The sequence below is a fragment of the Pantherophis guttatus genome, chromosome 11 (assembly GCF_059756535.1).
Source record: "Pantherophis guttatus breed Tessera chromosome 11, ASM5975653v1, whole genome shotgun sequence".
NCBI lineage: Eukaryota > Metazoa > Chordata > Lepidosauria > Squamata > Colubridae > Pantherophis > Pantherophis guttatus.
The window spans coordinates 21,927,148-21,946,593 of NC_142073.1; the positions used below are offsets into that span (position 1 = coordinate 21,927,148).

The window sequence follows — 19,446 nt, forward strand, 5'->3', positions numbered from 1 at the left end:
ATTTCGATTTTCGATTTGATTGGATTTGTATACCGCCCTACTCCCGAAGGACTCAGGGCGGTGAACAGCCACAGAATAAAACACATCAATGCAAAAATTTAAAATAGAATAAAAACGAATTAAATAATTTGGCTGAGACAAATTTGAAATACCCAATAATTTAAAAACAAATTAAAATTTACATTTAAAAGGGGAAAAGATTTAGGCCAGGCCAGCTTGATGAAATAGATTTTATTAGAACAGCTGAGAATGAACTCATTCTCAGCGTAGTCCAAACTAATTCAAAACAAATTCTTCGTAACACAATTCTTCAGCCTTGTCACCAACCTTGGTCTAATTAGGCAACCTGCCAAAGGCTTTTCTTGGCAAAAGTTCAGAAGCAGAAGACGCCGACAAGAAATAAATGCAGCAAGACAAGAAACAAATCTATCAACGTTGTTTTCAGACAAAGAGCCACAAGAGCCATTGCTGGTCTTTTAAGCCTTATGGGAGGGGCCAGTCATCTCTTGGCCTTACTCCAGAGTCGTCCTTTTTGCTTTAGCTGCTCTTGCCTTCTGGCAGCTCTTCTCATGTGTGCATTAGGAACAGGCTCCTCCTGGGTAGGTAATGTTTATTTTTATTCATTTTACAATTCTTAAAGCCTGCCCCACTTTCCAAGGACGTAAATCAAAAAGAAAATTTAAAAAATGATGATGATGATGATGATGATGATCATCATCATCATCATCAAAATAGATAATCAAACTTGGCCAATAAAAATTCTATTCTATTCTATTCTATTCTACTCTACTCTACTCTACTCTACTCTACTCTACTCTACTCTACTCTACTCTACTCTACTCTACTCTACTCTACCCTACCCTACCCTACCCTACCCTACCCTACCCTACCCTACCCTACCCTACCCTACCCTACTCTACTCTACTCTACTCTACTCTACTCTACTCTACTCTACTCTACTCTACTCCACTCCACTCCACTCCACTCCACTCCACTTCAATATTCTATTCTGTTCTATTCTATTCTATTCTATTCTATTCTATTCTATTCTATTCTATTCTATTCTATTCTATTCTATTCTATTCTATTCTATTCTATTCTATTCTAAAAAGATCCTTTTCCCTTGGTCCCAGTGTTGCAGAATATATAGCCTCGTGCTACATAACTAAGCTCCATTTCATGCTGAATAAACTAAATTATTTATGTATCCTAAATAGAAAACTATCGTACGATAGATTTTTTACCCCAAAAGTTTTTTATTAAAATAAATTTGATAAAAATAAAAAAAATCCGATTTAAGTCAAAAAAATCCGATTTAAATCAAAAAAATCTGATTTTTTAAATTTTTTTTTAAAAAATTATTGATTTTTATCCACCCTGCTATAAAGTGCCATCTAATCATCTAATTCTACTCATCTGATTTCTACTCTTTTCCACTTCTGCCAGGAATGGCTATTTTCCTCCATCAGGGGGCAAAGCTTTCCAAAAGCAGGATTTGCAGTTATTTCAAAAACAATTCTTAGAAATGTAAAATCGAAAGCCCACAAACGTTAACTGATTTTTGTACTTTTTTTTTTTTAAAAAAGCCATCCTCTGTTACCTTGACAACTACTTTCCAAAAATAAAGTAAGGATAATCATTGTTTTATGGTGGTTATCCTCTCCCTCGAGTTGTTATGACAACATAAAAGGAAGAAATGTAAGATTTCATCAAACGACTTTTCCCAAAGAGGCTACTCAAGATTTAAAGGTTCTCGACATGCGTACACTCAACACACGAAGAGGGAGAAGATAAAAAATGTAGGAGATGACATGGGTGAGCCTGAAAGGGTGTGGGGGGGGTCAAATATGTCATCAGCCTCAAGTCCCTTCATGCCCACCAGAGAGCTAAATCCAGCCCTCCTTGAATTCCTTGGACTCTTATCTATGGCCAATTCACTTTGACCATTAGTAGTTTAGATTTGTTGCGATCAAGGCCCAAGTAGTGATTACCAAACACAATTCAGTCCTCAACAAACTTATTTTTTTAAAGCAGCTGAGAATTAATTCATTCTCAGCTTAGTCCAAAACAAAATTCTTAATAACCAGTCCGTCGGCCTTATCACCAACCTTTGATTTCTTTGGCAACCTGCCAAAGGTTTTTATTGGCAAACCCCCCACAAAGTTCAAGAGACGCTGACAAGAAGCACTGGAATCAATGTTGATTTTCTATAAAGAGCCCAATGGTCGTTGCTGCTCTTTTAAGCCTTATGGGAGGGGCCAATCTTCTTCTGGCCTTACTCCCGAGTTGTCCTTTTTGCTTTAGCTGCTCTTGCCTTCTGGCAGCTCTTTGCATGCGTGCACTAGGGACAGGCTCCTCCTGTTCCTCTGCATCTCTGCTGTCTGCCTCTGGAGCCTCCGGAGTCTGTGCATCACTCCCAGATGGCCCTGGCCCCATCTCTGCCTCCGACGCAGAGCACTCGTCCGAGGCTTCCCCAGACTCCAGGACTGGTCCATTGTCCTCATGAGCCTCCTCACTGTCTGACTCAGCTGACAGGTCCGCAGGCTGCTGGCGGACCACAACAAGATTCTCCTAGAGAACTTAAGCTTGTAACAAACCTTTATATCCATTTTAAACTGCCTGGACTTCCTGATTTTTCTGCGCTTGACAGAAAATGGTTTGCCCTTCTTTCTTTTATTCCCATTTCCCTCGAAGACAGTGGTTCTCAACCTGTGGGTCGCGACCCCTTTGGGGGGTTGATCGACCCTTTCACAGAGGTCGCCTAAGACCATCGGAAAACACATATTTTCAATGGTTTTAGGAATAATTTTATGGTTGGGGGTCACCACAACATGAGGAACTGTATTAAAGGGTCGCAGCATTAGGAAGGTTGAGAACCACTGCTCTAAGACAACTCAAGTGGCTGCATTTCCAAAGTTATGAACACAGAATAATAAGGTTGGAAGGGACCTTGGAGCAGGCGTGACATGCTCCCGGTTTAGTCCGGATCGGGTGATTCGGTAGCGATTGTGGCAGGTGGTTTGGAGAACTGGTAGCGATGGCGGTGCAAGCCTCCACCCACCCGCCTGAGTGTTGTTACTTCCTGGTTTTAACTAGGAAGCAATGTGTTTTTTACTCTCTGCACATGCGCAGGCTTTGCACATGTGCAGAGGGTCTGTGCCAGTGGTGGGTTCCTCCCGGTTTGGCCCAGTTCTCCCGAGTCGGTAGTGGTGACGATGTGACGTCACCGAACCGGTTCTGCCCCCCCCGTGCCCCCCGTGCCCCCCCGCACCCCCCCACCCTCTGCGTTATTCTTACCTTTTATTTGGCCCCACCCCCAATCTATTGCTGCCTCCTGAGTCCCAGCTGATGGCTAGAGGGAAAAAAACTGTTTAAACTCTTTCTGTGGGGCTTCAAAGGGCCGCCCTACGGCTGATCAGTGCCCTCGTCACCTCCCGCCTGGACTATTGTAATGCTCTCTACATGGGGCTCCCCTTGAGGAGCACCCGGAGGCTCCAACTGGCGTAGAGTGTGGCCGCACGGGTGGTTATGGGAGCGACATGGCGCTCCCATGTAACACCCCTCCTGCGCGAGCTACACTGGCTCCCGGTGGTCTTCTGGGTGCGCTTCAAGGTTTTGGTTACCACCTTTAAAGCGCTCCATGGCTCAGGACCTGGGTACTTGCAGGACTGCCTAATACCACCAATAGCCTCCCACCGGCCGGTACGCTCTCCTAGGGAGGGGGTCCTCCAGGTGCCGTCGGCCAAACAATGTCGACTGGCGGCCCCCAGGGGGAGAGCCTTCTCTGGGGGGCACCTACTATCTGGAACGAGCTCCCCCAGAAGATACGGAGGATCCCGGATCTGCGCACCTTCCGCCGCGCTCTTAAGACCTTTTTATTTCACCAGGCGGGCCTGGCCTAACTTTCTCCCTCTTTTTAAACAATTTTAATAATTTTAATATTTTTTAATATTTTTAATACTCAAAGTTTAAATTTGTTTTAAATTGATTGGGGTTTTAATCTGTCTGGGCCAAACTATTTAATTCGATTTTAATTCTGCTTTTTAAATTTTGTATATATGTATTTTATTGTTGGCTGTTCACCGCCCTGAGTCCTTCGGGAGTAGGGCGGTATATAAATCAAATAAAAATAAAGTAAAGTAAAAGAAAACAAATGAGTAGACCAGTGCCTGCAAAAAATAAATGGGTAAATTGGTACAGCTCTGCAAGCAGTTAAAAGCCTGGTAGACCAGTACCTCTGCTAAATCCTAAAGAATTGTCACATGACCATCAAGCCACGCCCACAAAATAAGCCACACCCACAGAACCAGTAGTAAAAAATTTTAGAACCCACCCCTGGTCTGTGCACGCTTGTGATGTGGCGCATGTGCTTCCAAACCAGTAAGGAAGGTAAGTAGATTTCACCCGTGGTTTGGAGGTCTTCTAGTCCAGCGGTCACTAACCGGTGGTCCACGGACCACTGGTGGTCTGCAAGAAAAGTTTGGTGGTCCGCAGAAAAATTATTTGCATTTTTAATATTGCACCAAATACTAGTTATCTTTTTAAAAAAATCATATTGATGATGCGCAGGATTTAAAATTATGAATTTAGTGGTCCCTGAGGTCCGAAGGGTTGGTGACCCCTTTCTAGTCCAATCTCCTGCTCAAGCAGGAGACTGAATACCCTTCGGGACAAATGACTGTCCAATCTCTTCTTGGAAACCTCCAATGCGGGAGCACCCACAACTTCTGGTGGCAAGGTGTTCCACTGATTAGTTAGTTGTTCTCACTGTCAGGAAATTCCTCCTCTGTTCTAGGTTGGTTCTCTCTCTGCTGATCTTCTACCCGTTGCTTCTTATCCTGCTCTCAGGTGCTTTGGAGAATAGGTTGGCCCCCTCACCTCTTTGTGGTAGTCCCTCAATATTGGAAGACTGCTAACTTATAACTCTAGAATTATGAGTTGGGAGAAGTTCTGTAATGGATAGAAGGAATGATCTTGAGGAAAAGAAGGAAGACCTCACCCAAGACAACAGTCGGAGAAAAGAAATCTGAAACAGGGGCCAAAGTTTAACTTGAGAAAACATCTCAGACAAGACCCTTCCCAGTTCTCACAAGGATAAAAGGAGATTTAGATTTGCAAAATTCTGTTTCTGCAACCTAAAAGTAGCCAATAAAGAATATTTGTAGCTCAGGGTTGAAATGAGGGGTCCTGGGTGCTCTCTGAGCTTGCTTGTTTTCTTCCAGATGTTTCATTACCCTAACTAGGTAACATCAGTGCTAGTCAAGAGTGGGGCTTGCCCTCAGTTTAAAGAGCAAACAGGATGTCAGTCCTGGAAGCCATCTTTTGTATTAGGCCTTCAAGACCTGCCACCTTTACTACTGTGGGAAACTGGGAGCGGGGATTGTATGGAGCATGGGTGATGTGTAGTCAAAATAACATTCCTTTCACAAGAAGTCAAGGCCAACTTGCCCTGCACCTGGAGGAATGGAACTGGGAGGCATCTCCAGTTGGAACGATGTTTGACTGGACCTTGTGATGGACATGTGGATGTTGGGCAGGGACTTGAACTTTTCTTTGGGTGGGGAAAGCCTGGAAACTTTCAGATTCGGGTTTTCCCAGATGTGCCAATATGACATCTCTAATAAAATGTAGCTTTGAGGAATTTCAAGCCTCCGAGTTTTCTTTCGTTGAGAGTACTACTTGGAATCCTGACACAGGACTCCTTACTAGCACTGATGATGTTACGTAGTTAGGGCAAAGAAAACAACCAAGCTCAGAGAGCACGCAGGACCTAAAAGTAGCATTGATAAGCTGACAAGTTCTCACCTCTTTGAGAACCCTACACGTAGTCCTTGAGTTATGGCCTGGAGTTACCAGCCTGCTCATTCTGGCCTTAAGTTGTAATGTTTGTAAAAGGGGCCGGTGACATGACCAACCGGATTTTACGACTTATTTGTGGCAGTTGTTAAGCGAAGGTGGTAGTCACAAAGCCAACATTGCAGTCATTAGGCGAACAAATGGTTTGCTAGAGGGGCAGTTTTGCCAAAACTTGGAAGTGTCAATGTTTGGCAAAACCATCAGACAGTTGTAAATACGGCCATGTTGCCGAGCATCTGAAGTGTGTGTGTGTGTGTGTGTGTGTGTGTGTGTGTGTGTGTGTGTGAAAAGAGAGACAGAGAGAGAGAGACAGAGACACACACACACAGAGAGAGAGAGAGGCACAGAGAGAGAGAGACACACACACACACACACACACACACACACACAGACAGATAGACAGCTAGACAGAGAGAGACAGAGAGAGAGAGAGACAGAGACAGAGACAGAGACAGAGACACACACAGAGAGAGAGAGGCACAGAGAGTGACACACACAGACACAGAGACAGAGAGAGAGACAGACACAGAGAGAGAAAAAGAGAGAGAAAGAGAGAGAGAGACAGACAGAGCGACAGACACAGAGAGAAAGAGAAAGAGAAAGAGAAAGAGAGAGAGACAGACAGAGAGAGAGAGACAGAGACACACAGAGAGAGGCACAGAGATACAGAGAGAGAGAGAAAGACAGAGAGAGAGACACAGAGAGAGATACAGAGAGAGAGAGAGACAGAGACACAGAGAGAGATACAGAGAGAGAGAGAGACAGAGACAGAGAGAGACAGAGACAGAGAGACAGACACACACACACACTCACACACAGAGAGAGAGAGAGTGAGAGTGCTGTAACTTTGAATCTGGATTGTAAATCCCACTTTTCGATCATAATTTCAAACAGTTGCTAAGCAACCAGTCGTAAATCAAGGAATATCTATATTCCACACAGGAGACATTATTTATTTGATTATTTATATCCCACCTTCATCATTTTTTTACAAACAACTCAAGGCAGCGAACATATATCCAAACACCACCTACTTTTCCCACAACAACAACCTTGTGAGGCGGGCTGGGCCGAGAGAGAACGACCGGCTCGAGGTCATCCAGCTGGCTTTCATGGCTAACGCGGGACTTGAACTCACCGTCTCTTGCTTTCTAGCCTGGGGGTGGGTGGTGGGTGAGTGGAAAATAACGAAAAAGATGCATCGGATGTCTTTCGTGCACGCATTGTGGAAGTTACACACATGTACAAAAGGGACGGAGTTTGTGTCGTAACACCGCTTATGCCATTTTGATGGATTTTGTGACTGCTGCCGCCTGTGGATTTAAAACAGCATTGAAACCTCGGCTTGGACCCGTGAGGATCCCTATGGAGCCGATTTTTCAACCTTGGCAACTTTAAGATGTGTGATGTCAACTCCCAGAATTCCCCAGCCGGCAGAACTCTGCTTCTTTTCTACATTAGCACAACAAAGGCACACTCCGCAGGTGTGTTTCTCTGCGCAGTGCTAAAAGCAGAGGGAATTGACAAAGTGCTCCTTTCAGTAACTCTCAAGACTAGCCCCGAGCCATGGAAATTCTCATGATAATTACAGCTGCAAAAAACTCCATCGGGCGAAGACATCTTCTCTGCACACGTAAATTTAATAAAATCCCTTTGGCAACGTTTAAAGGGGGAAAAAAAAGATTCCCTTATTAGGGAGATAGAGGTGGGAATACCAAGGTAAAGGGACTCTTGGCAAGATAGCGCCCAGGACACAGAGCAACAGAATAACAAGAGTTGGAAGGGAACTCAAGAGGTCTTCTAGTCCAACCACCTGCTCAAGCAGGAGACCTTATCCCATTCTGGACAAATGGCTGTCTAATGTCTTCTTAAAAACCTCCAGTGTTGGAGCATCCACAATTTCTGGAGGCAAGTTGTTCCACTGATGATGTTGTGGCCCGCCAGCTGCCTGCGCGGATTGTTGCTGATCCCGACAACGAGGAGGCTGGTGTGGTGTCGTGCCAGCAGCCTGTGCAGCCGGCGCTCGAGTCGGACAGCGAGGAGGCTGAAGAAGATGTGGTGCCAGAGGCAGAGACTCAGCCAGGGCCTTCAGAACCTCCAGAGGCTCCTTCAAGTGAAGAGGATGAAGTGGAGGAGCCTCTTCTCAATGCACGGGCACGCAGAGTTGCCAAAAGGCAGGAGTGGTTACTCAGGAGGAGGTCTCCTTGAGAGTAAGGCTTCAGGCTAATTGGCCACTCCCTTAGCCTATTTAAGTTTGCACACAGCTTGTAAACATTGCAGGAAACAACGCATGTTCGTTCGCTGGTCATTGAATGTGGATTGTCTTTGCAAACCTTGTTTCTGGCCTTTTTGCCAACTCTCGTAAGACTTTATCTTTCTGTGGGATTTCTGGCAGGTTGTTAAGGATGTTTTAGTTAACAGCCTGCATTTGTAAAAAACTACATTTGGAAGTAAATTGAGTTTGGTTCATAGTTTGTGTGTGCTGCATTCCTTGGGATCTGTAGCTGGGGCAAAACAGATGAATTGTTTGAACTGTCAGGAAATTTCTCCTTAATTCCAGGTTGCTCCTCTCCTTGATTAGTTTCCTTCCATTGCTTCTTGTCCTGCTTTCAGATGCTTTGGAGAATAGCTTGAGCCCCCTCTTCTTTGTGGGAAACCCTGAGGTATCAGAACACTCAAGCTACATCGGGGATGTCCAACCTTGGCAGCTTTAAGACTTGTGGACAGGGGTGAAATTCAGCAGGTTCTAACAGATTCTGGAGAACCGGTAGCGTAAATTTTGAGTAATTCGGAGAACCGGCAAATTCCACCTCTGGCTGGCCCCAGAGTGAGATGGGAATGGGGATTTTGCAATCATTATAAATATATGTCAGGTGCCAAGTGACCATGGAGATGCTGTAAGAGTGAGAACCTTCCATAAGTCACTTTTTTTCAGTGCCATTGTAACTTCAAATGTCACTAAATGAATAGTTGTAAGTCAAGAAGTTCCGGTACATGTGAATGCCTCTCTATGACATGGAAACTCCCTGGTTTCTAAAAGAGGCAAACCACTTCTGAAAAAGCCCAATTTAAATCTAATAACTGAAAAAATCACTGCTGCTTCCTAAAAAGGTAAAGGTTCCCCTCACACATATGTGCTAGTTGTTCCTGACTCTAGGGGGCGGTGTTCATCTCCGTTTCAAAGCCGAAGAGCCAGCACTGTCCAAAGACGTCTCCGTGGTCATGTGGCTGGCATGACTCAATGCCAAAGGCGCATGGAACACTGTTACCTTCCCACCAAAGGTGGTCCCTATTTTTCTACTTGCATTTTTTTACGTTCTTTCGAACTGCTAGGTTGGCAGAAGCTGGGACAAGAAACGGGAGCTCACCCCATTACACAGCACTCGGGATTCGAACCGCTGAACTGCCGACCTTTCAATCGACCAGCTCAGCATCTTAGCCACTGAGCCACCACATCCCTGCTGCTTCATATGTACCATTTTTAAACAGAATTCTTCAGCCGCGTTTACTCCGGAACAATCTCATTGTTTGGATCCATTATAACCTGTTTTTTTTTTTAGCTTGGGAAGATGGCAGGCAGGGAAGGATGCGATAAGAGATGAAAACAATGAACATCCGTGGCGTAAATAATGGAGCCGAAATTTTACTTTGTCTCTTCCATTATTCGAACTTGGAATTCATTCATCTGAAGTAAATGCTGGAAGATTCAAGAACAGCGAAAGGACTTTCCTCCCCCACCCCCACCCCCCACTGTTCTTTCAACCCTGAGCTAAACAGTGGAATGCACTTTCATTAAAAATGGTGGGCTGGAATAATTTTCTCCTACATTAACTCTAAACTTTTCAGAAAGGGAAACGAATGGAAGCTTGACAGAAAGTGATGGCTGAGAGCTCAGCTAAATCGTTTGGAAGGAGAGTAACAGATAAGGGATGGCCAAGCCTTGAGTCTGTTGTGACTCCGACCCCCGAGGCCGACTTATCAGAGAGAGAAGGCTCCGAACATGAAGGAGAGGAGTTGGCCAGGCCTCCCTCTCCAGGAGCCTCCTCTCTGGCAATGCCTCAGGTGTCTCCCGAAGGAGAAGAGATTGGCCAGGAGCCAGGTATCTCCTCGCAGTCGGACAGTGACGGAGATAAGTCTTGGCTGGATCCACGCCAGCATCGGAGAGACAAACGCACGCAGCAGAAAAGGAGGCGTGCCAGAGATTAAGCTGAGTCACTGGACCACACCCTACAGGGGATAAAAGGGGGTGAGGTGGCCATTCAGACTCTGTGACGGACAAAACTAAACTACTAGCGAGTCACATTGTATCTTTGAAACAACGTCATCTGCCTTGGATTTAATACGGACTGGACTTGACAATTCTTTGACTGTGTGTATATTATTTGGGTTTATCTGACGGAGGGACAACCCCTCCCTCTATAAGTAAAGTTCTTGGCAAGCAGCTACTGGGTTGCTGCCAATCCTGTTATCGAAGGAATTTGTTGTCTGCAAGTTTTATTTAACCCCTGGCTGACTGTTTGTGTGCGTATGTGAGACGGGGACAGAACAGAGTTTTCGGAGGAAGGCGGCATACAAGTTGAACAAATAAATAAATAAATAAATAACCCCCCCCAAAACTCAGGTACTCCATCCTTCCATTTCACCCAATGGCCTAGAGCAGTGATGGCTAACCTTTTCCAGACCGAATGCCCAAACCCCCAAAATGCAATGTGTGCATGGCACCTGCGCATGTGCCCCACCCCCGCAAACGTGCACGCTGCCCCCCGCAGTGTCCTGCCCCTGCATGCAGACCCCATGCATGCACTTTGCCCCCCATGCATACACACACAGCTCCCCCCGCACGCACCCCCCTGAATGACCAGCTGATCGGTGGGAGTCACATGTGCCTCCACAGCAGAGCTGACCTGGAGTGATGGCTCATGTGCCATCAGAGAGGGTGCTGCGTGCCATCCCTGGTACCTGTGCCTTTGGTTCGTCATCACGGGCCTAGAGAATGTCCACTCCAAGGAAGGCATAATATGTAAATGCTCAGGGTTGAACTGTGGAGTTCTTGATGCTCTCTTGAGCTCAATTGTTTTCTCGAGGACATTTCATTATCAAACTAGGTAATGTCATCAGTACCGATAGAAGGGAATATTTGTAGCTCAGGACTGAACTGTGGGGTCTTTGCTGTTCTCTGAGCTTGGTGGTTTTCTTGGAGATGTTTTATTACCGAACTAGGTAACATTATCAATGCTGGAAGGGAGTGGGGCTTGCTCTCATTTCATATACTAGTGCAGCGATGGCTAACCTTTTTGCCATCGCGTGCCAGGAGGAGGGGGCATGCGTGTGTGCCCACATCCATAATTCTATGTGCCCTGCTCCTACGCATGCGTGCCTGACCTCCCCACTTCAAAAGAAATCTAGTTATTAGGAGCTTTATGTTGGCACGTTCCCAAGTGAAGCCAGCTCTGACCCTACGTAATTTACGCTCCAATTATGACTCTGCTTCCCTCCTCCCCCCAGGATGTGTCATCAATCACATTCACCAACGGAGCAATTTTGTGGGTTGTATAGGTCACTCCCCTCGGTTGCTGTAGGTAACCCTGGGATACAGCCTTGAAAGAAATAAGCATGGAATGTGCATCTGTCTTTGGCTGCTATGCCATTTCGCCAGTTTCCCATCCCCACCCCCGGCCTATGGAAACTCGAGAGCAGGCCAGGGATGCTTTGCAAGTTGACAGACACCTTCCTAAATTATCCATTGTCTTTGGCAAGAAAATGTTTTGTTTTGTTTTTTTAAAAAAGAAGGAATACTCACCTTGTTTTCCAGCCTTCCGATCAACTCTGCTAACCTGTTGATTTGTGCTTCCAAGCATTCCTCCTTGGTGTCTGACGAGGCTACAGAAAAAGAAAGGTAATTAAGAGAGATGAAATTCACCCTGCTTGTATGAGTGGGCTAAGCTAAATATAAAAATGGAATAGAAAAGGTCAAAAGGAGGGGAGGGCAGAAAAGGAAGTTTTTGTGGTAATTAGAACATAGGGCATAGAATAACAAGGTTGGAAGGGACATTGGAGGTCTCTAGTCCAACCCCCTACTCAAGCAGGAAACCCTATATCATATCGGACATAATTAATTAATACCTCTTTGTGGACTTTTCTGGAAACCGAGGACCTAAATCTTCATCAAATTGGCCCACTGAAATGATTGTGCTATTTCCCACCCTCTAGAAATAAAGGAAATTCTGTAATGCAACATTCTCCATAAATAAAAAGCTTCATTGTTGAAAATACACAGTATTTGAATGTTGGCCCCATTCACTTGCATGTCCATTCACTTCTCGATTGTCCCCAAGGTGGTCCTTCACTTTACAAAGACAAGGTACCTTTTTTTTTTTTTGACCCAAAAGGCTCCCTGTCACTTGACATGGATTATCATTCTCTCTAACTAATGTATTCAGTCTGCACCTCCTCCTTAAGATAAATAGCGAAGGGAGGATGCCATATCTAGTTTCTTTTCACCTCATTTCCATGTGACATGACATCTTCCCTGAGTAAATGTTCTGCAAAACTCAAAAACCTGCACTCTTTTTCTCCTGCCCTTTCAGATGGCCCAGCTAAAAGTTTTATCCGGAAGTAATGAAGATGCTTCCTTGTTTTTTCTTCTCCCAGATCATACACAATCAGCTCTTTCAATCATTCCTTAGATTGATTAGGGTTATCTAACTCTGGCAACTTTAAGACTTGTGTCAGGGTTCCAAGTAACACCCTGAATGAAAGAAAACTCCGAGGCTTGAAGTTCCTCAAAGTTCCATTTTATTAGAGATGTCATATTGGCACATCTGGGAAAACCCGAATCTGAAAGCTTCCAGGTTTTCCCCACCCAAGTGAAAGTTCAAGTCCCTGCCCCAGTACCCACATGTCCATCATACTGTCCAATCGAAGTACCGCCGCAACTGGAGATGCCTCCCAGTCACCCGACTTCAGGTGCCAGGGCAAGATGTCCTTGACTCTCTGAGAAAGGAATGTTATTATGACTACATATCTCCCCAGCTCCATACAATCCCTCCTCCAATTTTCCCACAGTAGAAAATGTGGCAGACCTGAGGCCCAACGTAAAAGATGGCTTCCTGACAACTTGTGGCCTTCAACTCCCAGAATCCCCCAGCCAGCCCTGGGGTCACTCATGCTGGCAGGAGGAATTCTGGGAGTTGAAGTCCACAAGCATTAATTAAATCATTAAAGTTGCCAAGGTTGGACACCCCTGCTTTAGAAGGTTTGGGGGCACTTCGTTATCTTTGTTGTCCTCATTTGGTCAGGTTTCCATTTGATGGCTCCCCTAATTGGATCCAGAACTGGACTCCAGAAGAGGCCCGGCCAAAACAGAAGAGAGGATGGTTTATACACTCAGTTGATGCAGCATGGAACTGTAATAGTCTTTTCAGCTCTCACATCAAAATATTTCTAGTTTTACTTGGATTCCAGGTCTGACCAATTTCAGGCAGCATGGACAATATCAGATTAGCATCAGATTAACAGAGTTGGAAGGGACCTTATAGGTCATCTAGTCCAACCCCCTGCCAAAGCAGGAGACCCTACACCATTTCTGACAGATGGCAGTCCAGTCTCTTCTTGAAAGCCTCCAGTGATGAAGCTCCCACAACTTCTGAAGGCAACTCCTGTTCCGTGGGTTGATTGTTCTCACTGTCAGAAAGTTCCCCCTTATTTCTTGGTTGAATCTCTCTTTGATCAGCTTCCATCCATTATTCCTTGTCTGGCCTTCAGGTGCTTTGGAGAATAGCTTGACCCCCTCCTCTCTGTGGCAGCCCCTCAAATATTGGAAGACTGCTATCCTGTCTCCCCTGCTCCTTCTCTTCACTAGACTAGCCATGCCCAGTTCCTGTAACCGTTCATCCTATGTTTTAGCCTCCAGTCCCCTCATCATCCTGGTTGCTCTTCTCTGAGCTTTTTCTAGAGTCTCAACATCTTTTTTATAGTGTGGTGACCAAAACTGGATGCAGTACTCTAGGTGTGGTCTTACTAAGGCTTTATAGAGTGGTATGAGTACCTCCCTTGATCTTGATTGTATCCCTCTGTTAATGCAATTTAGGATTGCATTGGCTTTTATGGCTGCCGCCGCACACTGCTGGGTCCTATTTAGCTGATCTCATATCAGGATATAAGGATGATGGGAAACTAGCAATCTGACCTCATTTGGAAAGCCATAAATTTTTCACTCCTAGGCAGCTAAATTTCCTTTTGAAAAGCAAGGAGTCAAAACCTAGAGCAGTGGTGGCAAACCTTTTACTCACCAAGCGCCAAACAGATACCAGCTTCGCTATTGCACGGCTCCCCCCCCGGTGCACAGTGTGCACAATTGCACCATCTGCAAATGCATGCAGCTTTTGCGCAGCTCCCCCACGCGTGCATTGCATGCACGAAAGCCATGCGTATGTGCAGATGGTACAATTGCACGCACAGTACATGGCTTTCACACGCACAGTGCACATGTGTGAATGCCATCTGCAAATGCACGCACGAAAGCTGCGCGCATGTGCAGACGGTGCAGTTGCAAGCACAGCACATGACTTCCGCACGCGCAATGCACATGCGTGAATGCCATCTGCAAATGCGTGTGCTGCACGCATACCCATGCACAGGAGAGCTGGGTCTCTGGAATTGCACACATGTGCACTGGAGGCCTGAACACCAGCTGGGGCGCGTGCACATGTGCAGCTGCAGGTGAGTTGAGACACAGCTCGCGTGCCCGGAAATATGGCTCTGTGTGCCACCTCGGGCACGCGTGCCATAGGTTCGCCATCACGGATCTAGAGTAACAAAATGCATATTCATACAAACATACAAGCAAACAATTGTCCTACAGTGATCAATTCATCCCTTCTTTTATTTTGGCCTAGAAAAGGCTTGTTCTCTTTGTAAAATGGTTTTTGTGTGACTCCTTTTTCATTCATCAGAGACTGTTGTCTTTTCACAGCGTGGTGCTGAGTATATTTCAACAGACAAGATTCCTGGAAACGGAGGAACCATCTCCAAACACAACTTCCCTTTGATCAAAGTTTTCTTTGACCACCAACCTAATCAAATCTGATCAACCCAGAAGACTTACCAGTCTGGAAACTTTTCCTGCGTTCTTTAGTCATGATTCTGTTATTGGGAGAATAACCTGACACGGGATTGTCATACCAACTGTCCATGGCATTGTGGCCAGATTTATTGTGGATGTGTCTATATGGGAGAAGGATAGACAGATGACCAGATGGAAAAAAAAGGGAATGAATGTTTTATGTTTTCTTTCTTTCTTTCTTTTTTTAAGTTACATGGTTTAAAAATCCTTCATTAAAACATACCCAACATTCATTGCTAGCTCAGAAGCGGCTCAGAACTATAACAAAATAGTCTCCCTTCAAAAAGTTTAAAGACATGGAAAAAAAAGAATGAAAGAATAAATTACAAATGAATAAACCATGGATTTAGAAATGTCATGGAGGTTACAGCTTTCTAATGTAGCTCAATTGGCTGTAAATAATTGAGTTTATTATAACGTGGTCAGACCAAGGATCTCTGTGAAGCTTTCTGCTAAAAGTTGACCCTTCTCCAACTTGAAGTTCATGAGATGGATCAAACTAGAGCTCAGTTCAACAGACAGGAACAAATTCTTACATCACGTAAGAAATTGGCTCGTCCTTTTTGTTTTAACTGTGTTCTTGGGAAGCAGAAATTGCAATATAAAATATTTTTCTCATACTTTTCCCCACTGCAGTCTGAGTTGTATAGAGCTGGGTTGGAGCACCCAAAGAGATTCTACCAGGGTGGATAAAAATCAATGATTTTTTTAAAAAAATCAAAAAAATCAGATTTTTTTTTTATTTAAATCGGATTGTTTTATTTAAATCAGATTTTTTTTATTTTTATCGAATTTATTTTAATAAAAAACTTTTGGGGTAAAAATCTATCGTAAGATAGTTTTCTATTTAAGATACATAAATAATTTAGTTTATTCAGTTTATGTAGCATGAGGCTGTATACTCTGCAATACTGGGACTATCGGTGAGTCAACAGCGGGTCAAAGGAGTAGCAGAGATGACAGTTGCTCTTTAAAAATTATGATTTAAATCGAGTTGATTTAAATCAAGTCTTTTTACTAGTGATTTAAATCATGATTTAAATCGTGATTTAAATCGACTCGATTTAAATCAAATCCACCCTGGATTCTACTGACAACATTTTGGAAAAACTCCATAAGAAACTCAACTGGCAAGCATCAGTCTGTATGGCTAGGGCAGGGGTCGGCAACCTTAAACACTCAAAGAGCCATAAAGGTCCTAACCGGAAGCCTCCATTCAATTCTGGAGCCGACCGGAAGTCTGGTTCCCCCACCATAGAGTCTCCTCCTAGCACAGCATCCTTTTTCCTCTACCTGTCCTAACTGAAAGCCCTATCAATTGTGGAGCCAACCAGCAACAGGGAGCCACAGCAGAGGGATGAAAGAGCCACATGCGGCTCCAGAGCCGTGGATTGCTGACCCCCTGGGCTAGGCTCTTGCAATTTGATTAGACTGGTTAACAAAACGGGCTACAGAAACTTGCCCATTGAATGTTACATGCTACTAAAACTCTTCTGTCGGTTTGTAACCTTCAACTGGGTGAAATGGTGCATCGTAGGGGAACAATTATGTAACCAAAATACTAATTTAAAGAACTCATCCAAAATCCAGGATCCATTATTCCATTAGGATTGAAATTTCAAGGATCTTCTGACCAGACCACCGCAGACCCACTGCCCTGCTTTGCGGCACTTCTGCGGTATGCCACAGTCATGTGACTGTGATTTTCAACCCTCTCTGCCAGTTTCTCATAAGCAAGTCAATGGGGAAGACAGTGGGAAATCGGAATTTTGCTCCACTGCTTTTTTTACCCTGTATAAAAACAATGAAAAAGCAATAACCCTTGCTCTCCTGGCAACAACTATCAAATCAGGTAAGTGGTAAGCTTAGGTAATATCCAAGGTAATGGCTTCCTTTTTATAAGAGCGTCAAGAGGAGACACACAGGAAGCGAGCCGTTATTGACTTTCTCATTTGCGGGTTTCTGAGTTGAAATAAATCCTTAATTGTTTTCATCTGACAACTAATTGCTTTGGTGACAGTTGCCTCTTCCTTTTATTTGGCACCTGAACGACATACTTATTCGGAGGATTCATTGCGTGTTACACTCCTTCTACAAATGAAAATACTTGGCATTTAAAGGCAGCACATGCTATAGCAGTGATGCTATACCTTTTCCAGACCTTTTCTGGACCAAGTGGCCAAAGCGTGTGCGTACCCAAACCCCCAAAATGCGCCCCACCTCCCGTGCATGCACACACGGACCCCTGCATCAGTGGTGGGTTTCAAAATTTTTTACTACCAGTTCTGTAGGTGTGGCTTGGTGGCCGTGGCATGGCATGGCATGACTTGGTGGGCTGGCATGGCTTGGTGGGCGTGGCTTGGTGGGCATGGCAGGGAAAGGGTACTGTAAAATCTCCATTCCCTCCCCAATCCAGGGGAAGGTTACTGCAAAATCCCCATTTCCTCCCGATCAGCTGGGACTTGGGAGGCAGAGAATAGATGGGGGCGGGGCCAGTCAGAATTTTTACTACCGATTCTCTGAACTACTCAAAATTTCCGCTGCCGGTTCTCCAGAACTGGTCAGAACCTGCTGAAATCCACCTCTGCCCTGAATGCACCTTGGCATCTGCGCATGCATAGCAGAGACCCGAAGACCAGCTGGCTGGTGGGAGGCATCCGCACATGTCTCCCACCAAAAAGAGGGTGAAAATCTGGGTGTGTCTTATACTCTGAATGTAGCCCTGCCCAGCCCTGCAAACGGAGATTTTAGAGGCTGAAAGAAGCCTCTGAAAGAAGCTTCAGAAAAAAAGCCTCCGAAAGGCTTTTATCTAAAATAATATGGCAAGCAACGAAAGAAGAATCAGTAAAGGTTCTAACCAAACTATGTTAACAAATCTGGAGAATGACACAATAACCAACAGATCGGAAGAGGTTAATCTACGTACCAATACCAAAGAAAGGAGACTGAACAGAGTACAGGTAGTCCTTCAGAAAAAAAGCCTCCAAAAAGAGCTTCAGAAAAAAAGCCTCTGAAAGATGCTTCAGAAAAAAAGCCTCTGAAAGAAGCTTCAGAAAAAAAGCCTCCAAACAGAGCTTCAGAAAAAAAGCCTCCAAAAAGAGCTTCAGAAAAAAAGCTTCTGAAAGAAGCTTCAGAAAAAAAGCCTCCAAACAGAGCTTCAGAAAAAAAGCCTCCAAACAGAGCTTCAGAAAAAAAGCCTCCAAACAGAGCTTCAGAAAAAAAGCCTTTTTTTCTGAAGCTCTGTTTCGGAGGCTTTCAGAGGCAGAAAAAAAAGCAAGGCAACCAACGAACCTATTGCTAAAATTCACCTCTGGAAACAGCTGATTGGGGGTATTCCGGGAGGCGGATCTGCCCACCAATCAGCTTTTTTCTTATTTTCCTCCCCCAAAACTAAGGTGCGTCTTATACTTCGAAAAATATGGTAGTTTGGTAATGAAACATCTACAAGCAAACAACCCAGCTCAGAACTCCACATAAGAACATGTAAAATTTTTACCTGTGCATTTTCTAACTCGGGGGCTGAAAGGGAATTCATGCTGGCTGGGAAATTCTGGGAATTGAAGTCCACAAGTCTTAATGTCACCAAGGCTGGAACATTTCTGATCGAATGGAAGCAACTTGACCATTATATGGTCTATTCCAGTGGTGGGATTCAGCCGGTTCACACCACTTCAGGAGAACCGGTTGTTAACTTTCTGAGCAGTTTGGCAAACTGGTTGTTGGAAGAAATCATTAGGGCAGAAAACCAGTTGTTAAATTACTTGAATCCCACCACTGGCTGAATCCCACCACTGCCCGGAGTGCCAAGGGCAGTGGTGGGATTCAGCCAGTTCGCACCACTTCGGGAGAACCGGTTGTTAACTTTCTGAGCAGTTTGGCAAACTGGTTGTTGGAAGAAACCATGAGGGCAGAGAACTGGTTGTTAAATTACTTGAATCCCACTACTGGTCTATTCACCATGGGGACTTTCCCCCTACACTAATAGCAAAGGAAACATGTTCCATACATTCACACACTGTGTCCCTTCTTCCCAGTGGGGAAGGGGAGATGCGACGTGCAAACGCTTCCCTCCGTGCTGAGTTAGCATTCTCCCTGATTTGAAAACCAAAGCAACAGTCTGATGCGCCTAACTTTCATTATCCAGACTTTGTTAGAGAATGCTATCCTGCCCCGAAGCCTGAATGGATGCTTCGGCTAAACTGTGATTTGCTCAACATGAAACCGCTGCAGAGAACTAATAGCCCCCCCTCCAAGGCAAGGAAGATTTGAAGCATCTTATCTCCCCACGATGCGCCTTTTAAGTTGAGTCTCATGAATATAGATTGGCTAAGAGGCCGATGCCAGCATCAAAAGCGGCAGCGCAGCTCAAAATAGGAAGGCAGGGACGAGAGGCCTTAGAAATTTCAATTTTCTTACTGGCGAGCTTCTCTTGATGGGGGTGGTGGTGGAAAGAGAAGGTCAAGCTG

The 19,446-nt window shown here is 44.8% G+C and overlaps 1 protein-coding gene and 1 long non-coding RNA gene across 2 annotated transcripts in view; one reads left to right on the forward strand and one right to left on the reverse strand.

Annotated features, from left to right (window-relative positions):
* Window positions 1–15,338, forward strand: part of LOC148112304 (uncharacterized) — a 35,859-nt gene extending 20,521 nt beyond the window's left edge. The window contains exons 2-3 of the long non-coding RNA XR_015729566.1: window positions 11,669–11,752; window positions 14,831–15,338. This is a non-coding gene — a long non-coding RNA (uncharacterized LOC148112304). The remainder of the gene's footprint in view (window positions 1–11,668; window positions 11,753–14,830) is intronic.
* Window positions 1–19,446, reverse strand: part of NECAB2 (N-terminal EF-hand calcium binding protein 2) — a 217,849-nt gene that overhangs the window by 34,524 nt on the left and 163,879 nt on the right. Inside the window, exons 7-8 of the mRNA XM_087877001.1 lie at window positions 14,963–15,081; window positions 11,657–11,736 (exon numbers count right to left, since the gene is read on the reverse strand). Of these exons, the coding sequence (XP_087733127.1) occupies window positions 11,657–11,736; window positions 14,963–15,081 (199 nt within the window). The remainder of the gene's footprint in view (window positions 1–11,656; window positions 11,737–14,962; window positions 15,082–19,446) is intronic.